General features: G+C 47.7%; 1 protein-coding gene across 4 annotated transcripts; it reads left to right on the top strand.

Annotated features, from left to right (window-relative positions):
- The first annotated feature begins 152 nt into the window (after positions 1-152).
- On the top strand, positions 153-19,287 carry adam9a (ADAM metallopeptidase domain 9a). 4 transcript variants are annotated; one of them, XM_084690616.1, is made up of 23 exons: positions 153-538; positions 3,340-3,446; positions 4,822-4,880; positions 5,788-5,866; positions 10,106-10,182; positions 10,923-11,121; positions 11,279-11,344; positions 11,716-11,787; positions 12,241-12,410; positions 12,555-12,636; positions 12,758-12,891; positions 12,995-13,166; positions 13,279-13,371; positions 13,685-13,880; positions 14,163-14,268; positions 14,365-14,548; positions 14,921-15,001; positions 15,285-15,390; positions 15,770-15,911; positions 16,030-16,129; positions 16,425-16,454; positions 17,193-17,260; positions 17,371-19,287. In XM_084690616.1, the coding sequence occupies exons 1-23, from the start codon at positions 454-456 to the stop codon at positions 17,432-17,434; spliced, it is 2,472 nt and encodes an 823-aa protein (XP_084546742.1). In that variant the 5' UTR covers positions 153-453; the 3' UTR covers positions 17,435-19,287. The 4 variants fall into 4 exon arrangements, 2 of the variants coding, with proteins under 2 accessions (XP_084546742.1, XP_084546743.1); XR_014742287.1 differs by lacking the exon at positions 17,371-19,287 and having other exon boundaries at positions 15,858-15,911; XM_084690617.1 differs by lacking the exon at positions 16,425-16,454.
- Positions 19,288-19,445: the final 158 nt, after the last annotated feature.

Here is a 19,445-nt window from a genome sequence, read left to right as displayed (position 1 = left end):
ATTGTCTTAAAAGGAAACGTAAACAAAACTAAGTAATAAAGTAAATGAATTCGTATTTTGGTGTCACGAGGACGCAGAAAGGGGTTTGCTATGTGCCAGACCGACACTAAGCGCATGCGCCGTATTATTCATTCTAGTCGGGTTCACGCTGGACTGTGCGACTCCTTTGAACCTAAACGGTGCTCGGTTCAAAAAAGATTAGTGATTCAGCATTAATGTTATTATAAATACATTTATCATGCGATACGGATATACCTAAAAGACTTGAATAGTCATTAGTAATGTTATTGTATCTCTCATGGATGAGAAATAGTTGTACCAATATGGCAAGGTTGTTGGGGTAGGCTTTTTACAGTATGAGGAAAAGGCACTTCGTAATTGCTTGGAAGGCAACGCCTGGATAATAAGACGTACTTTCCGTTAAATCGGCTGCTTGGTTGACAGTTAGTAAAAATGGGGATTACATTGTTTTCCCATCAGTGTTTTCAAATAGTGTGTCTCGTCGCTTTACTCAATGGATTCGGTGACTGCAGCGAAGGTGAGTAAACATATCGGCAGAATAGCCCATCCAGTTCAGCGGCTTCCCTTCTCGGCCACTCTGTAGCTGGCGAAAAGCATTCTAGAACTTGGCCAACTACTCGATACGTAGCCTAAACGCAATTAATCCACACACTATTTCTGTAAACCATGTTACAATGCTGACTGTTAATAGTGACAAACTATCGCCGCTAGAGAAGAAATGTGTAATGCAATATTTTTTTTACTCTCGCTCTGTTTGCATATTATGTCGATGTGTTGGCGGGACCGTAATGTCAAACTGTTAACACATTTGTGTCGCTTATCTGTGTGACCGGAATGTTGTCATCTGTCACAAGTTGATGTTCGAGGCAGTGCGATGTGAAGAGTTTCTTTTGATCAATGACAATCTTTGAAACACCTTTCCAGTGTTTGTTCTGTCAGGAAGAAGCCCCAAATCACGACGTGTTTAGCCGTTGTTTGGTTGTACATGGCTGGACACACATAAGAAGCTTATTAACTTCTCCTGGCAGGGTTTATGTAGGTTAATACTGATATCCTACAAATGGTTATGTCTGGGATTAGCCTACATGTAACGGTTAAGGTTTCCGGTAAACTACTGAATTCCTTCATTCCTGTATGTCATCCCTTCACTTTCATTTGTTCCATTTCGTGACTGTTGTACTCCCCCTCCCAGTTTCAGCAACAGAACTGAGTGCTAACGAGACTAAGTGGCTCCTCCACTAGATAGGCTCCTGGACTGTTGTGAGTCTCATGTGGTTATGTAATGGTTTGTGAGTTTGTGGGTGACGGACAAAGCTCCCTACTGTATGTCACTGTGACCTTGTTGTTCTTTGCTTAGTTATAGCTTTTGTGGAGCAGTCTGGGGTCATTAGACCAATGAGTCTTCCCCAATACCCCATCTCAATTAAGTTACCCTGAACACAACAGATCAATCGCATGAATCGACACCATTTCCGCCCAGACATGTCAGGTTTATCAACACAATTTCAGACCAGATCGATCAGGTTTCCTAACACTAAAACATTTCTAAACCTCATGTTTCTTAGAGCTAAGAGAACACCTGGAGACAGGGTCTGGTCAATTATGTCTATAGTCTGCTCTGTTCTGGTGGATATCATTTTCCAGACCCCTGTTACTGATGTCTATCTGACTGACATTTTAACTCCACACCTCTATGTCCGGCCTCACAGAGATGTTTGGAAGTTGTGTGGATTTTGGACACGGCTTCAAAACATCCTGACCAGTTGCTATGCTGTCATTTAAATTCTGTCACCATATAGGCTAGTAACATACACAAGCACACAACCATACAGGCTTATAAACATACAGCACACATAGATATGTCTTCTCTCAGCCTTACTGTCCAACCATGTTGGCATGAACAGGAGACCTCCGTCTGTCCAGGGGCTCTGCTGCTGGTTCTACTGTACGCACGTCCGAGTTAGACGCCAGGCAGGGTTCCCTGTGACTGCGTCTGCCCCGTCCTTGACCACACCAGCCTGCTGCAGCTCTGCCACACCAAGGCAGTGTGAACGACAGGCGTGTCGGTCCCTATGAAGCAGTAGGGACCCTTGGGGGATGGAGGGGAACCGGAGAGAATGCTGTTGGGTTTTTACAACTGATACGAGAATGATAGACTGTGTAGCCTTTGTGTTTATGGTTGATCTGGCACCCCCCCCCCCCCCCACACACACACACACAGACACTTCATTCATCTGTTTTATTCTATCATTTTGGTTTTGACATGAATTTTAGTTAGAATTTATGGTCGTGCACTTTGTATATTCTCTCGTTCGCCCCCTGTTGCTCTCGCTCCACCTCTCTCTCTCTGTTTATTTCTCTATTTATCACGGGTGGCCTGGCTCAGATAAGGACGGACAGAGGAGTTGTTTGCCCTCTGTGTTTGGGAAGGACATCCCCACTGTAGGGGTTGTTAGCAGGCAGCTGGCAGCTGTGAACACCGCCCTAACAGGCTGACGTGCAGCTGGCACTGCCTCACACGAGGCTGGGATAAGGAGCAGTAGTAGCGGTGGCCCACCTGATCTCCACAACATCTGAATAGCGGTGGGGCATCTCTGGAAGCTCATCCGTATGATTTAGAGATCTGCAGAGACAGGCGGCAGGGGCGCTGTGGAGGTGACCTGGAATAGAGCCACTGCTGGGTAGACCATGGCTATTGGCTGCCGGTCAGGTTGGCAGGTTTGGGGGGAGGGAGGAGGGAAAGAGAGGTTGGAAGAGATGCGATGAGTCAGGGTTTAAAGAAAAGCTTTATACCTGACTGGGGAGGATGCCCTGGCTGCAGTGGGTTAACTGCTCCTTGCCCCCTCGCCCCTGTGCTTCTTCCTAACCCTGCCTCGGTAACAATACTGCTCTGGCCTCTGCAGTAAGCACCAAAAGCACACATATTGAACTGCAGTGTGTTAACTGCTCCTTGCCCCTCGCCCCTGTGCTTCTTCCTAACCCTGCCTCGGTAACAATACTGCTCTGGCCTCTGCAGTAAGCACCAAAAGCACACATATTGAATACTATTGTCTGTTGTCTTAACCTTTTGCCCTGGAGGAGGGGTTCCATAGCTAAACTGCCCCCTCCGGTGGTTTACTTCTATTTATTGTTATCTCCTTTTTAGGAGTTTCCCCTTGTTTTCTATGAGGGTTTAGGTTGGATATCGGAATTTAGTTATCTGCGAAGGGACATTTGACATAACTTCTGAAAAAATCTTGATCTTCTACAACGTTAACAGTGTGTTAAAGGCAAACTTTGTAAGCCATCAGATTCATAGCCATGCCGTTCCTGTCCTAGGACCCAGCTCGTCACAGCAGACGTCCCAGTTCTCGTCGTACGAGCTGACGGTCCCTAGGAGGGTCCACAAGCATCGGAGGGATCTGGACTCCACCGAGGCAGAGCGGGTAAGTTACCACGGCAACTCAACCACACGTTCAGACACCAGCTGAGAGTCCTATCCCTCTCCTTATCATTCATACATGTTCTGCTATTGTTTTATCTCTCCCCTCACATCTCTCACCAGCCCCCAATGCCCCTTCCAGGAAGTGATAACTAGGTTCCCTGCCACCTGTGGTCTCTGACCTCCGCAATAACAAACCTGAGCTGACAGACAACAGGTCTCACTTCCTCTGAGCTCAAACAGCCTCTTATTAAAACCAAACATAAGGCCCTCCAGTGTGACTCCCAATGTGCATTTACCGAGCATGCACATGTGGTTGTAATTGGTATGCGATGAAGTCACAAGTAGCAGAATGCATGCAAGTTGGAGGTGGTCTGTGTTCTAGAGTCAGAACTGGAGGGTTTGTTCTGGAGGTAACCATGTTTGTGTCTCTCCTACCCCCTCCCCTATCCTGGCAAGCATGTTCAAACATATTCTGACACACACACACGTCCACACACACACGTCACACACAGCTAGACCTCCTCCTATGGGAGTGGGTGAAATGTGAGAGGAAGAAGGGAGTGGAGGAGTGTAAAAGTATTGAGGGTGTGTTCAAACAAAGAGGCTCTGCTGTGGCCTAAACTGGAGCCTTGGCTCAGAAGAAACCGAAAACCTCCGATGATGCGAGCATTCGTGTAGTGACAAAGGCCGTAGGGGTAGGTTAAGGAACAGACAGCAGGGACATGTATTGTCAAAAGACCACTGGCACATCCCCTTTTAAAATGATCACCAGGGCAAGTCTTGTTTTGGCATACAGGGTGATGAATGTTTTTCTCCCACCCATGTTCAAACAATACCTACACCCTTGATGAAGGGATTGTTGGCCTTTGGCCTAGACCCCCATTGGTGCCCAGTGTCTGGGACACATCACCAGGCCATACACACAGCCGTGCTAATTGAGCCGTGAAATGATCTTTCTCTCCTCCACCTCTATCATCTTCTCTTCACAGCCTTTCTATCTCCTCTCACCTGCTCTCCTCTCTCTCTCTCTCTCTCTCTCTCTCCCCTTTTTCCTTCCTCTGCTTATAAACCCTCCTCTCTCCACTCTTGTCTTTCTCTCTCTCCACAGCAATCCTCCTCTTCTCACCCGCCCCCTTTACTGTTCTTGAATGTCTGTTTCTGCCTTGACAACTCACTCCTAAATTAGGAGTTAATCTATGCGTCTATCTAGGATGGGGGATTTGGTACTGGGTTTGACCCCAGATTTAATGACTGCAACCCCGCTGTGAACAGTGAAAAGGAACGTAACGTTACCATGCCGGTCCTTACACAGCCTCTAAAGCAGTCCAGTTATCTCCTTGTGATTGACAGGTCATGCTGGTCCTCTGTCTCTCCAGGTGTCATATGTAATCAGTGCCCAAGGGGAGGAGCATGTCGTCATTCTGGAGAAAAATGAGTAAGTTGTTCTCTCTTTCCTCCTCTCCCCTCCTCTCCTTTCTCCTCTCCCCTTCTCCCCTCATCTCCCATCCTCTCCACTCCTCTCCTCCCCTCCTCTCCCCCTCTCCCCTTATCTCCCATCCTCTCCTCTCCCATCCTCTCAAGCAAAGCTGATGTGTTCCAGATGTTGTGCAATCCTCAAGGACAGAACCAGGCACAGTCAGACTGCACAGACTCCTGCAGAAACAGTTTATCAGATAGGGGTCAGAGGGGTCACAGGAAGACATGCCTGAAAACATCATATACTTGATCTCAATGATATGCTGCCTGTTGTCTGTTAAGTGAATCGAAACTGTCTTCCAGTCCCAGTATCCTCTGTGGCTGTCGGGAACATTGTCATGTCATCATTTTATCTAAAGATTTCAACCCGGTAAACTTGGAATAGTTCAAGAGGGAAAGACAGATGGACAGAGGAGAGACAGAAAGAGAGGGGTTAAGGAGGAAAAATGGAGAGAGAAACAAGAGTCCTAGGTGACCCACTGGGGGTAACAAACACTGCAAAGACTCAGCTACCATGGAGAACTTAAACACTGTTGCTTTGGTCACCCAGCTTGAAATCTCCTGGTTTGAATACTTGTATTTGAATACTGTCTCTGAGAATGTGGCTTCGCTCTGCTGCCTCGTACAATGGAACACTCTGCAGTTGACACCCAGTCAGCCTGTGGTTGACTAGGCTGTGTGCAACGCTCAAATTAAACCGCAGCCTCTAATAGCTCGTCGGCTCTTTGATGTTTCTTAAGCCTGGTTTCTGTATTTAAGAATGTGATTTTGTATTCTATATATCCAGCCTGCTCTCGTAGGGTAGCTGCTGTGGCACAAACAGTGAGCTGTCATACTCACTTCAGATTGTTTATTGTTCGTTCCAGACTCCTACTTCCTGAGGACTTCACAGTGTACACCTACTCTGAGGATGGGACGTTATCCACGCAGCGACCCTCCATGCAGGTGAGACACAGCACAAACCTGGCCCCCGCGGGTCCACTCTGCCAAACAGCACAGTCAGACACGGTTTGGACTGGACGGTATTTGTTTGAGGGGGGATTTGAACCTGCGACCTCCTCTGTAGCCGTGTGCTCTGCCACTGAGCTATACTCCTCCTGCGAACGTGCTCACAGTGTTTCTAAAGCTGGAATGACGGCACAGTGTGAGCTGCATACGGTGAATGGCACTGTCTCTAACATGCTCTCCTACTTCACCTGGCTGGCTCGCCAACTCACACTTGTACTTCGACACTGCTCCGTATGTGCGGGCCTAGCCAGTAAAATGAGATAATCTGTTGATGCACCTGCCTCCTATAAAAACCTTCAAAGAATTATCCTGCCTCAGAAAACAAGTCTGTTGCACAGTCCCAGTCTAGGGGTGGAGGGGTGGGATAGAGCAGAGAGGGTTTAATATCTGTTAAACCTCAGTGAAGGAGATATCTTATGGCCTGGAAACACACAAAGAGCTACTTTCCCAGATTAGATCATTATGTGGCATTCACTCTCCTGGCCTTCTAAACAGCCATGCGTTGAGCTGTGCCAGGATAGTCGACCTGCCCCTGCTGTCTCTGTAATGAAGAGTCTCTGGCCTTCTACAGCTTCTGGTGCTGCTCTCAACGGGTCACTGAGAGGTTGTGATTGCTATCATGACATTTATAGTCCTTTGTCGTTATCTCAGTGACACCGTGTCCCCAGACAGCCAATTAGAGAAGAGATCTGTGGATCAGGAAGAAAGGATTGCTGTTCTGCGGCCTAGTCACAGGCGTGACTTATGACTAACAGGATATGCCCTTCAAACCTGTGTGTAAGCCAATCAGATGCAGAGTGATGATGAGTAAATGTTTGATATCTCTCATGGGATTTTATGACTGCAAGCTACAGTGGAAGGAAATGTTTGGATTAGTTTTAGATTGACAAATTTTGAAATTAAGCTTCTGTAAGCCTGTCTGTATGGGACGGTCATTCATTAATTGGACTGTAGTACCATCTCTTGTGGTTTTGACGAACATGCTTGATCCGTTGTGGTGTGTGTGGGTATGCATTTGGATAGGTTTATGTGTGTGTGTGTGTGTGCCCTTTAACCTCAATCTGGAGAGAAGGGGTTTTCCAGTATTTCGTCTCTGAACTGGCAACCGTCCTTCACGGAAACGCAGACAGAAATCTTCCTGCTTGAACATCATCTCCATTTCCACTCCATCTGCTGTGCTTGGAGAACACGCTGGCCTGGACACAGATGGAGCTTACATTACCATGCTGCCAGTGAAGTGGAGGAATCCAAATGCTTGGCTGTTGATGCTGGTGTGGACGTCCGAGGGGGGGAGAATGTGGAAAAAGCATTTATTATTAAAGAGTTAAGAATTAAATATTGATGCTTTAATTGGCTTTCCCAGTGCTTCTAAACACATTGATTGGACATGTCACAAACAACTGTCGGATAAGTATTAAGTAGCTTTAAGACTCGAGGAGTTTTGCTGTGTGTGTCTGAGAAGAAAAGGGAGAGTGAGAATGCTGCCTCTCTCCAGACTTGTTTATTCAATCCCAGACTCTCTCCTAGGACATGAAATATGATGACCGTTTGCCTGACACGGCCGAGTCCCCTGTGTTTAGTAAGCGCGCTGATATTTCCTGTATATCCGTCTTTCTGTGTGTGTGTGTTGTCTTTTCCCTGGTGTTCTCCGAGGGGAATGCTCGCTGCACAACCAGACTTTTGCAGCTCATTGCGTGTGGCAGAGTTGATGAAATGGCCCAAAACAAAACATTGTCGGCCTTGGGACCAGGGTTAGGTTTCTCACATACAGCTCCACAGACTGTGTGAAACCCACTGTGTGAATGCTGAGAAGAGTACTTGTAAATGACAGTTGAGATTTAATTCAGTTATAGAATGCTTTTATTCAAAGCCACAGTAACTGGCGGAAATTAAGTTATAAATGTCATTGAATGCTCCCCAAAAAATGAAGGATTGTTAAAGGCTTGAAAGTCGTATGACATAATGTAACGTTATAACGTTAATGCCATTTGTCAGTACATTTACACGTTTATTCTCTCTCTCTCTCTCTCTCTCTCTCTCTCTCTCTCTCTCTCTCTCTCGAGTTTTTACACGCTTGTCACATCATGACCTCCTAACAGATCCACAGACCCACATGCACATTCTGTGCATCTCATCTCTGCTGAGGTCTTGTGGTTCCCCGATGCTGCCGGTGTGTTCAGGGTTACCGGGCTAGTGTTTCCTATCCTATCCTGCTGAGGGAGGTGGCCTGTTGCAGGGGCAGACAGAGCTTTTGTGGTACGTGGCATTAGAGCTCTGGAGAATGAGTCACTTCGGAAACTGTTGCTGTCTAAGTGTCTGCTCATAAATATGTTAGCAAAGACTGGCTTTTGGTTTTACGGAGGTTGCGTAGATATTTGGTTTTAGACTTGGTTTTAGACAGTTACTCCCACATCTCTCTCTCTCTCTCTCTCTCTCTCTCTCTCTCTCTCTCTCTCTCTCTCTCTCTCTCTCTCTCTCTCTCTCTCTACATTGTTAGATTACACCCCATATCTCACTTCTTAAATTCTCCTCTCACTTCCCTTTTTCCCTCCACTACAATCCTCCGCTCTAAGCCTCTCAGTTCTGGTCATCACAGAGACCAAACGGACAGTCAGCTATCCCACAATGCACCTGCTGCTGGCATCACGGGTGTGTGGGCACAGGACAGGGAAGGACGAGGAGCTACTGGTCCAGAATCAGGGAAAAAGAAGCAGGCTGGATCTCCCTGTCCCATACTTCACCCCTAAGCCAGTTATCACGCTGTTTGACTTCCCTTGTTAGCCTCCATTTGGTACCGCCTGGGTCATGCTGTACCCTGTGGAGGATGTCTTTTGAGAACTATTCTAGCCTGACCCAAAGAGATCCAGCTCTCCTTTGTTTGCGCAGCCTTGCTGCATCAGACCACTATGCCTTTGTCTTCCTTGTTGGTCTCCATCCGAGCCCGGCTTCAGCAATCCCGCCTCGAAAACATTCTTATCAGTCGTGGGATCTGTAGCATTGTTGATCTGAACTAGGTTGATGTAACCTCGTCTGAAACCCAGGTCCTTGGGTTCCTCTGCATCGTGATGAGCAAGATCGCTGCTGGGAAACAGACAGGGGAGGAAGTGGTTTCTCAAGACACAAAGCTGGGAAAGCTGCGTTTGTCCCTGGCTGCACACACACACACACACTCTAATACACACACACACACTAATAACAGGAAGTGCTTTATAAGACCCTGTGGGAGTTGTGGAGGAAGTGTGTGTGACTCCAGCTATCGTCCGAGCAGAGAGATACGCATCTCCCTGTCAGCAACCTTCCTGGACGTGTGACTGGACCACTGTGATGTCATGACTCTGCTCTCACTTTGGTAGCTCTCTCTCCCACACACACTCTCACACCCACACACACTTTCTCTTACACACACACACACACACACTCGTTCACCCCGGCGTGTTCTTTCCCAGAACAGAGAGCTTCAGTGTAAAGCCTTGTTATGTCACCCGCTCCCTGGTACTGTGGGAGAGAGGCAGCCTGGTAATTGAATGTGGTAAATATTGTCTTGATTAGCCGATTAGTGGATAACTGGACTCAACAGAAGGTTCGCTGAACAAAGATGGCCGCCCTCCCTCATCCCACTCCCACATCCATCTGTCTCCGCAGCTTGCTAGTTCTATGGCTTCAGGTCGGGTGTGTGAGAACGCACGTGTGTGTGTGTGTGTCTAATTGCGGTGTGTCGCAGCTGGGGTCTTCTTGGTTAATAAGTCTTCCTGCCTCCTCAGTTGGCCCTGTGCCACCGCAGCGTTGGTAGGATGACACAGGACCAGGAAGCCTGTGGTCGGGCAGGCAGCTCCAGCCAGCCCTCCAGATTAAAGTATTTATAGACCAGAGTTAATTGGTGAGAGTAGACAAGGTGTCGTTGACTTAATGTTCAGACTAGATCAAGCCTGGATTGAGCTCCTAAAGCTAATTCTCTTACATGTGACAGAGCTGTGGGGCTAAATCCCTTAGGTCTCGCTATTGTTAGAGAGACTGCCTAGAGGGTTTGACTCAGGCAGGTAGATCTTAAAGGCGTGGCCCTCACCTGGCCGGGGGGGGGATTCCACCCCGTGTGTGTTTGTGGAGTCTCTCTCCCTCCTCTCCTGACTGATGAGGCTATCAGTAGTCTGACCCCTGTTCTCTTCTCCTCTGTTCCAGGACCACTGTCAGTATCGGGGTTACGTCCTGGACCAGGAAGGATCCTCCGTAGCCATGAGCATCTGTAACGGTCTCAGGTACAACAAGACTCTCAGAAACGCTGGCGTTCTCCATCCCGTGCCAACCTGTCATGGAGTCCTGAGTGATGGGAATTACGTTTGACGTTGTTGCAAAGTGTTTGCTACCAGGCATGAGGGTCAGGAGTGGCATGAAGGATTCCGTCGATTTTCTCTCTCTCTCGCTTTCATCTCTCTCTAACTCTCTCTCTATCAAACTCTCTCTCTATCACACACACACACTGTCTCTCTGTTTCCGTCTCTTTTACTTCTCTCTGTGTCTCTCTTCCCACTCTCCTTCTGCCTGTTCCCGTCCTCTGCTCTGTCAGCCGTCCAGTGGGCTGTTCCAGCTCTGCTCTCTGTCTCTCTCAAGGACAGTGGGATTCCTATTAATAGCGGTAGTGTTCAGCACTAATGAGTCACAGCATAGTAGCAGAGCCACAGACCAAGGTTAGTGATTGCTGCTCCATCACCGGAGATGATCTCGCTCTGTAATTTGTGGCTTCAGCCCGCAAGTCCTTATGAAACGGTTTGTAATTTGTAACGTGTTGGGTGTGCTTTTTACCGCCGCTGCACAGTGTTTGCGTGTGATCTCCCGGTAGGACATCCCTCACACCCATATGCTCATGTACAAAACGTACACACAGTCTCACTCAGTCTTTCTCACAAACACTCCCAACTGCCTCACACACACACACACACTGCTCACCACAAACTGTGACACAAAGTTGTGATGTCTGACCTATGTGTCTGTTCTACAGAGGCGTTCTCCATATGGGAAATTCCAGCTATGGCATCGAGCCCCTGGAGTCCTCCTCAGCCAATCAGCACCTGTGGTACCGGCTAGAGGATGTGAGGTCACAACCGCTGGTGTGTGGCACGCCTCACACTGAGCATGCTCACACTGAGGAGCACGTCCACTCTGACACACACAGAGAGACCGTCAGTCACCACCTGAGGGTAAGTAACCCCCTCCACACACACACACACACACACACACACACACACACACACACACACACACACACACACACACAGACAGATGAGTACCATTGAGCTTTATACAGTACGTTTCTAAACCCCATGGTGTGTGTGTGTGTGTGTGTTCATTCTGCAGAGAAAGCGTGCTGTGCTACATAAGACTCACTACGTGGAGCTCCTGCTGGTGGTGGACAACGAGAGGGTGAGCAGAGTCCTCTGGTGTTGTCCAGCCTTTTAGAAGACAACGTTCCCCTAAACTTAGCTCCCAGATCACATGGTTCAGTTGTCCTGATGGAAATCTCCATGGAGCTAGTAGTCATGGTGTCCTGACACTTACCCTCTTTCTCTCTCTCTCTCTCTCTCTCTCTATCTCTCTCTCTCTATCTCTCTCTCTCTTTCTCTCTCTCTCTCTCTCTCTCTCTCTCTCTCTCTCTCTCTCTCTCTCTCTCTCTCTCTCTCTCTCTCTCTCTCTCTCTCTCTCTCTCTCTCTCTCTTTCTCTCTGTTTCTTCTATTTACCCTCCCTCCTTCTTTGCCTCACATTTTCCTCGTCCTCCATCTCACCCTCCTCCTAGTTCATCTATATGCACAGGAACGAGACAGCTGTGAGAGCAGAGATGGTCCACTTGGCCAACTTCATTGACAGTGTAAGTACTCTTCTCACACACAAACACTGGACGGCCATATTGACGGTTTCATCCCACACACACACACACACACACACACACACAGTGTATGGCAATAGAGACACTCGGGCACATTCAGAAACACGGGACAAATTTATTTTCAGACAGCAGAAGCAAGCCAGAACCTCAACATTAAACAGTTGAGCAACAGTCAGTTTTTTTATAATATCTCTTCTCTCTGTCTTTCTATAACTCACTATATCTCTCTCTCACTCTCTGTCTATCACTCACTCTCTTTTTCTCTCTTTTTTTACAATACCTTCACTCTCTGTCTCTCACTCACCCTGTCTCTCCCTCTGTCTATCACTCACTCTCCCTCTCCCTCTATATCTCTCTCTCTTTCCCCCTCTCTCTCTGTCACTCACTCTCTCTTTCTCTCTTCTTTTACAATACAATTCTTTTACATACAATTAGATGTATGTGGAGTTGAACGTGCGGATTGTTCTGGTGGGCCTGGAGATCTGGGCCCACCAGAACCCCATCAGCACCGAGGGCAGCGCGGGGGAAGTCCTCACCCGCTTCACCCAGTGGCGGGAGCAGGAGCTCGTGCCACGCAGAAGACACGACAGCGCCCAGCTCATCCTGTGAGTCCCACGGCCGTGCGCACGCACAAACATGCACTCAAACGCCGGTACACAGCTGTATGAATCAGACTGCACACCAACATAGATGTAGCTGCAGAGGGTGCGCACTTCCTGTCTGTTCTCATGGCGTGCGCGTGTGTCCAGGAAGAAGAGTTTTGGAGCGACTGCGGGCATGGCGTTCGTGGGCACAGTCTGCTCACGGAGTCACGGAGGCGGGATCAACGCGGTACGCAGCTTCCTGTCAGCTCTCTCCCTTCCTCAGAACGACCTGATTAGACCGAGGTGACGTGTCGACTTGATGGGTTAGTAGTTAGTAAGTATGTGCTGCTGTTTTGCCGTCTCCCCAGTTCACAAACAACAACATCCCGGCGTTCGCGTCGATCGTGGCCCACGAGCTGGGGCACAATCTGGGCATGAACCACGACGACGGGCGGGATTGTCACTGTGGAGTCAACTTGTGCATCATGAACTCGGGAGCCTCGTGAGTTCACACACACACACAATGAAACTCACACACACACACACACTCACACAATGAAACACAAACAGGTACACGCTGGTTCTAACTTTCCCTTTCCTTCCAGCGGTTCTCGCAACTTCAGCAGCTGCAGTGCTGACGACTTTGAGAAAATGATCCTGAACACGGGAGGAAACTGCCTGCTGAACATCCCGCGGCCGGACGAGGCCTACAGCGCCCCCTACTGTGGAAACAAGCTGGTGGACATCGGAGAGGAGTGTGACTGTGGCTCAGACAAGGTCTGGAGCTAACGAGACACGACGAAAGAGAGTGTCACATGGACATCATGTATGCTGTACGTCAGTCCTGACGTGTCTCTTTCTGTGTGTGTGTGTGTGTGTGTGTGTCCAGGAGTGTGAGAAGGACCCCTGCTGTGAGGCAAAGACCTGCAAGCTAAAGTCCGGGGCTCAGTGTGCCTTCGGAGTCTGTTGCAAGAACTGCCAGGTAACTTAGCAACAAAGAAATATGACTGGGAAAGTAAAAAATAAATAAAGAAGTAATTACATTATTCTCATAAATTTTACTCGTATTTCCCTCCCTCTTTCCCTCCCTCTTTCCCTCCCTCTTTCCCTCCCTCTTTCCCTCCCTCTTTCCCTCCCTCTTTCCCTCCCTCCCTCTTTCCCTCCCTCTTTCCCTCCCTCCCTCCCTCCCTCCCTCCCTCCCTCCCTCCCTCCCTCCCTCCCTCCCTCCCTCCCTCCCTCCCTCCCTCCCTCCCTCCCTCCCTCCCTCCCTCCCTCCCTCCCTCCCTCCTCTCCAGTTCCTGCCTGGAGGGGCTGTATGCAGGGCCAGCAACGACGACTGCGACCTGACAGAGTACTGTAACGGCTCTTCGGCCCTCTGCCAGAATGACGTCTTCAAACAGAACGGCCATCCCTGCCGGAACCAGCAGGCCTACTGCTACAACGGAAAATGCCAGCACTACGACGGGCAGTGCCAGGCCATCTTCGGGTCCAGTGAGTTACTTCTACCCCTGTTTTCCTCTGGTGTGTTCTATTCTACTTTCTCATGGACACAGTGCTGTGGGGAGTTTTTTTTTACTGCCGTTAAATAAACTATATTGTAGTTTTAAAACATAGTATTCTGTACACTCACCTCTCTGTGTCTCTGTCTCTCTCTCTGTCTTTCTGTCTGTCTCTCTCTCTCTCTCTGTCTCTCTCTGTCTCTCTCTCTGTCTCTCTCTCTGTCTCTCTCTGTCTCTCTCTCTCATTCTATAAATTTCACTCCCCCACCCCTAGAGGCCAAGGCAGCTCCAGAAATATGCTTTAAAGATGTCAACTCCAAGGGAGATCGCTTTGGAAACTGTGGCTATCAGAATTACGGCTTCAAGAAATGCGAGAGCAGGTACCGTGAGAGAGAGAGAATCTGTCCGCAGTCTGAATCTGTGTCTCTGAGTATGTAAATCAACGTGTGTGTGTGTGTTGACGTGTGTTGTCGTAGAAACGCCCTGTGTGGGAAGCTGCAGTGTTCCAACGTGCAGTCGGTGACGGTGTTTGGCATCGAGCCATCCATCATCCAGACGCCCATCGCCGGGACCAAGTGCTGGGGCGTCGACTTCCTGTTGGGTTCTGACGTCCCTGACCCTGGCATGGTCAACGAGGGCACCAAGTGTGGAGAGAACAAGGTGCCTGACCCCTTAAACCCCTAACCTAAACTCCAACTCCAGAACTGCCATTGGTCAAGTTATATCAAATATACAGTACATATTGTATATACAGTATATATTATCTGTACTTGTATCTTATTACAACCTGGGCATGAACCGCCCGTAATATAATTGTATATATTAACAGATACAAAGGCATTAGCTGGTTTATTGATTGTAAGTAACATTAGCAAATAGTAAATCTTCAGGATTTCTCCCACTCGGTGAGGCATGGTACACACTGAGGAGTGTGGATCCCAAAATTCTCTGATCTCACTTCCTGTCTCCAGAGGCATGGTACATGCTGAGGTGTGGATACCAGCATTCCCTGATCTCACTTCCTGTCTACAGGTCTGTCTGAACTACGACTGCAGGAACGCAGACGTTCTCAATTACGACTGTGATGTTGAGAAGAAATGCCACGGCCATGGGGTAAGTCATAGATGTACAGTATAGATAGATGTGTCTCCTAGATTCAGTGTTAATCTTACACAATACTCTTATACAGTGTGTATACAGTATATATAGACCAAGGGAGGAGTCTCATAGACGTACGCTATATATAGAGACCAGGGTTAGGTTTCATAGACGTAAATACATGTAGATGAGGTAAACATAGACAAACTCATGTTTCCATTCTATTCTATGATTCTATGATTATGGGTTTTCTACAAGGTGTTCATCTTTCTCTCTCTCCCTCCCTCTCTCACCACAGGTGTGCAACAGCAACAGGAACTGTCACTGTGACAACGACTGGGCCCCGCCCTTCTGTGAGGTCAAAGGTTACGGGGGCAGCATTGACAGCGGCCCAACGTGGAACGGTGAGTCTAAAGCACCTGGGGTCTCCCAGTGAGGACTCCAGGGGCTCACTAACATTCCTTTGGTGTTTTGTACTTTGTTCTTTGCTGACTCTTATCAATTTGGTTTCGTTATTGTTGTGTCCTCCGGGATTCATGTCTACCTTCTTTCTTACATTACATTACATTACATTTAGTCATTAAGCAGACACTTTTATCCAGGGCGACTTACAGTAAATACAGGGAAATTTCCCTCCCCCCCCCCCACCCCCGAGGCAAGTAGGGTGAAGTGCCTTGCCCAAGGACACAACGTCCCGGCACGGCCGGGAATCGAACTGGCTACCTTCTGATTAATAGCCCGATTCCCTAACTGCTCAGCCATCTGACTCGCTCTTTCTCCCAGACAAGGACACGTCGACCAGGGACGGGCTGCTGGTCTTCTTCTTCCTGGTTCTTCCTCTCATGGCTCTCTGCGCCTTCGTCTTCTTCAGGAGGAACGAGCTGCAAAGGCGCTTCTGCAGGAGGAAGAGGTCGCAGGGCTTTGAGTGAGTGGATCACGTGACACGTCACGCCCCCCCTCTGTTCTGCCCTCTGTCTGTCACACGATATGTTGACTGACACTTCCACGCTCCAATGGCGTTGCTTTTTCTGTTCTCTCTGCAGGGCTAATAGTCAACCTCTAGCCAATCCTGGCAGAGGCCCGCCTCCTAGAGGGAACCCCCCTTCGAGGGGTGGCAACACCAACAACATCGTCAAGGACGGGGTGAGGCGACTTGCTGGTTTGCAAACACACACACACACGCCTGCATGTGTAGTCTCAGAAACAGCTAACCATGTAAAGCTCTCAATCAAAACATGTGTTTAACTGAGAGCTGACCCAGCTAAGATTAGTCAACTTACCAACATCTCCAGCTCTCTGTTATGACTGTGACTGACATTATATCGAAAGAACATCGTCAGAAGCCTCAGATTGGACTTGGCTCTCTGTTCGGTGGTGTGTAGTTGTGTGTAGTAATGCTGAATAGTGACAAATCTCCGTCTTCTCTCCCCATACGAAGCTTCATGCCAAGTTTTTACCACCCGAGGAGGTAAACACACCTCTCCCATCCTCCTGCCCCGTCTCCTGGCCCCCTGGTCTGCATCTGTCTGCTCAGGCTCTCTGGGCGTCTAGTTTCGCTGCTCTTATCGCTGCTACTGCCTCTTCACCTTTCAGCTTGACTCTGTTTCAATAAGCCATCGTGGGATGGATTTGATTGGATACCGTTGGGGGGGGGGGGGGGGGGCTGCAGGAAGCATGAAGTTGTCATGTATCCACTAACCGACGCCCATACTAACCAAGGTTACGAACCGCCCTAACCCAACCATAGAGATGAACGCGGGATTAATCTCTATGATTTCGACTGTGGGCGCGTTTGATTTCCATTGCACCATTCCCTCCCTCTCCGTCTTTGTGCCCAATGGCTACCTCCTCCTTTTCTTTGTGGAAAAATGCACAACTCCTATTCTCCATTTTCTGGAAAATGAACAACCCTTATTCTTCATTTCCAGGGTTGAGGATTTTGTTATGTATGGATTTACTTTTATCCATCATCTGAAATCTTTGTTGTTGCTCAAGACCGCAGACATTATAATCACCATGAAGTCAGTAAATGAACTTCCTGACGGTTGTGTACATTTCAGGGGAGCAAATCTCTATGTTCAGAATGCATATACAGTACATTATAGTTTATAGCCATCCTTGGAGGAACAATACTAGTGTCATAGGACAGGTTTAAGTGATTGCAGTGCCGAGAGTAAGTTGTCGTGGCTTTTGATGTTGTTTACAGGTGGTTCAGACAAGCAGGACAGCTTCGGTTCCGTCTTATGCTACAAGACCCCCCCCTCCACTTCTTGGGTAAATTATGACTCGACATTCTCACAGTATTCCCCTTTATCAGTTACTACATTACATATTTTTCTGTGTGTGTGGTGTTAACACACTCTACTGATTGTGTCGTCCAATAGAAGACCATCTGCTCCTTCTTCACAACTAGTGCCTCAAAGACCCGCCCCCCCACCTCCTGTCTAACCAATGGGAGATGGGTGTCTGTCTCGGGGCGTGCTAGTCCAACCCAACACCCCAACCTCACACCTCAACTCACTTCACCGCATACAACCCATCTACAGAACAGCACTCTGCCAAACCCCTGATGGGAAATGTAGTCCTTCGACCACAACGCACTTCCTGAAATACAGCGCTGAACCCCTGACGATCTCCTACTGAACCATCATGAACCCTGATGAACCGTGTTACTGAACTGGACCAGGTCTGACTTCCTGGTGTTACAGACAGGAAACTGAGCGGCGGTAGGAGTGGGAACACTTCTTCCTCCTCACTGTCTCCCTCTCCCTCTCTCTCCCTCTCTCTCTCTCTCTCTCTCTCTCTCTCTCTCTCTCTCTTTCTTTCTTCAAGCACTGTCATAGGAATGTAACTCTCACCCCAGATATCTGGCAGGGCAGGTACAAGACAGTCTGGCAGTGAGCTTGGTGTGTCTGTACTACAGCACCGTCTGCAGATACAGCTGGATGTTGTGGTGGGAATGTTCCCTGCTCGTGTTCCACCCTACTCCTCAAACCCACCAATTTTATTATGTCCAGAAGGACGTTTTCACTTTTAGTTTCTAATCAACCTCTACTCATTAGTCCAGAGATCTGCTGGATATGTAATTGTACTATGAAACATGTTGGTTTTTTTTTACATTCACACAGGAAACCGATATCACTGGACAACCGTTAGATCTTAAACCTAGGCCCCACTATGTAAACCTTTTTGTTTCTACATTTAATTGCAGTACAAGTTTGAATTTGACAGCGATTTGCAAAATGTGTGCAATACTTTGAGAACATAATAGGTTGCTCTGACAACCTTTTGATGCATCTGACCTCGTTGAAAGTTGTGGAATCTTCAGTGGTTTCATCAAGTAGACAATCTCAACCATACATTAGGTAGTGAACAGGATCTGTTGGATCTGTTCATAAACACATTTGCGTTCCTGACACAATTAAGATCCTATTCCAATGTTGCAGTTTTTGCAGACAACAGATTGTATAGAAGATGGTTGGTTTGTTTTATTTGCCAATTAACTATTACCCATGTAGGTATCGAATCAATTCTACTTATTGAACATGTTTTTTAATGATTGTAATATGTTATGTGAATCCACTATTACCTTTTGACTGTGCTTTGGTGTATCCTTGATTTCTTTGAACAAAATGATATAACCCCCATTTATGGACATTTTATTTTTCCTATGAAGGGCTACACAGTAACACCACAATGATCCTGACAACATGTCATAACTATACTGTTGGGATATACATCATAGTCACGTGCTTCCGGTTTAGGTGAGTGAGGCTATGCATCTGGGGAAGACACAAGTCTGACTCAGACTATTAACAGCCAGTGCCTCTACTCTACTCTCACCATGACCATGCCATCCCACAGTGATATGGCAATACTCCACCGAATGATCCCTGATGGTGCATAAAAACACAATCCAGCTTCCAAAACGCCATCTTCTTCTGAAAACAGACTTTGCCTTGTGCCATACAGTTAGAATACACATGGAAGATGATTCGAACATTGTGTGTTTTGTTTGAGGGTGTACATAGGACCGTTTGCCTCTGCACATTTAACATTTGATGTTTGCAGGTTAAGTGTAAATGTTTATCATCAGTATACACAATTAATGGATTACGTGGTTGGCCTGATTGCACTGCTTCCCTCCCCCCTTTAATCCTCCATGTCCTCTTTATGACAAGGTGTTGTGTGAGCTGTATATAGTTGAATGACACTTGAGTCTTCATTGAGACTTGGCTGCTCAGACTGAATAAGGGTGGTGATTTTGGTTATTAAATTCAAATAAATGAAACCGACCGATATCTTGATTTTTCATGTCTGTTCATTTGGCATTACACAATACTACACTAGGTCCAATTATATTTTATTTGGGGGGGACGGTTGACAGTATGAATAACTGACATAAACAAACATTTAGCCTATACTAGTATTTCATTTACACTGCAGACAAAGTAGATTG

The sequence above is a fragment of the Hypomesus nipponensis genome, chromosome 24 (assembly GCF_054491055.1).
Source record: "Hypomesus nipponensis isolate SF chromosome 24, ASM5449105v1, whole genome shotgun sequence".
Taxonomy (NCBI): Eukaryota; Metazoa; Chordata; class Actinopteri; order Osmeriformes; family Osmeridae; genus Hypomesus; species Hypomesus nipponensis.
The sequence above is the reverse complement of the archived record's forward strand: the minus strand, read 5'-3'. Positions and strand labels throughout refer to the sequence as shown.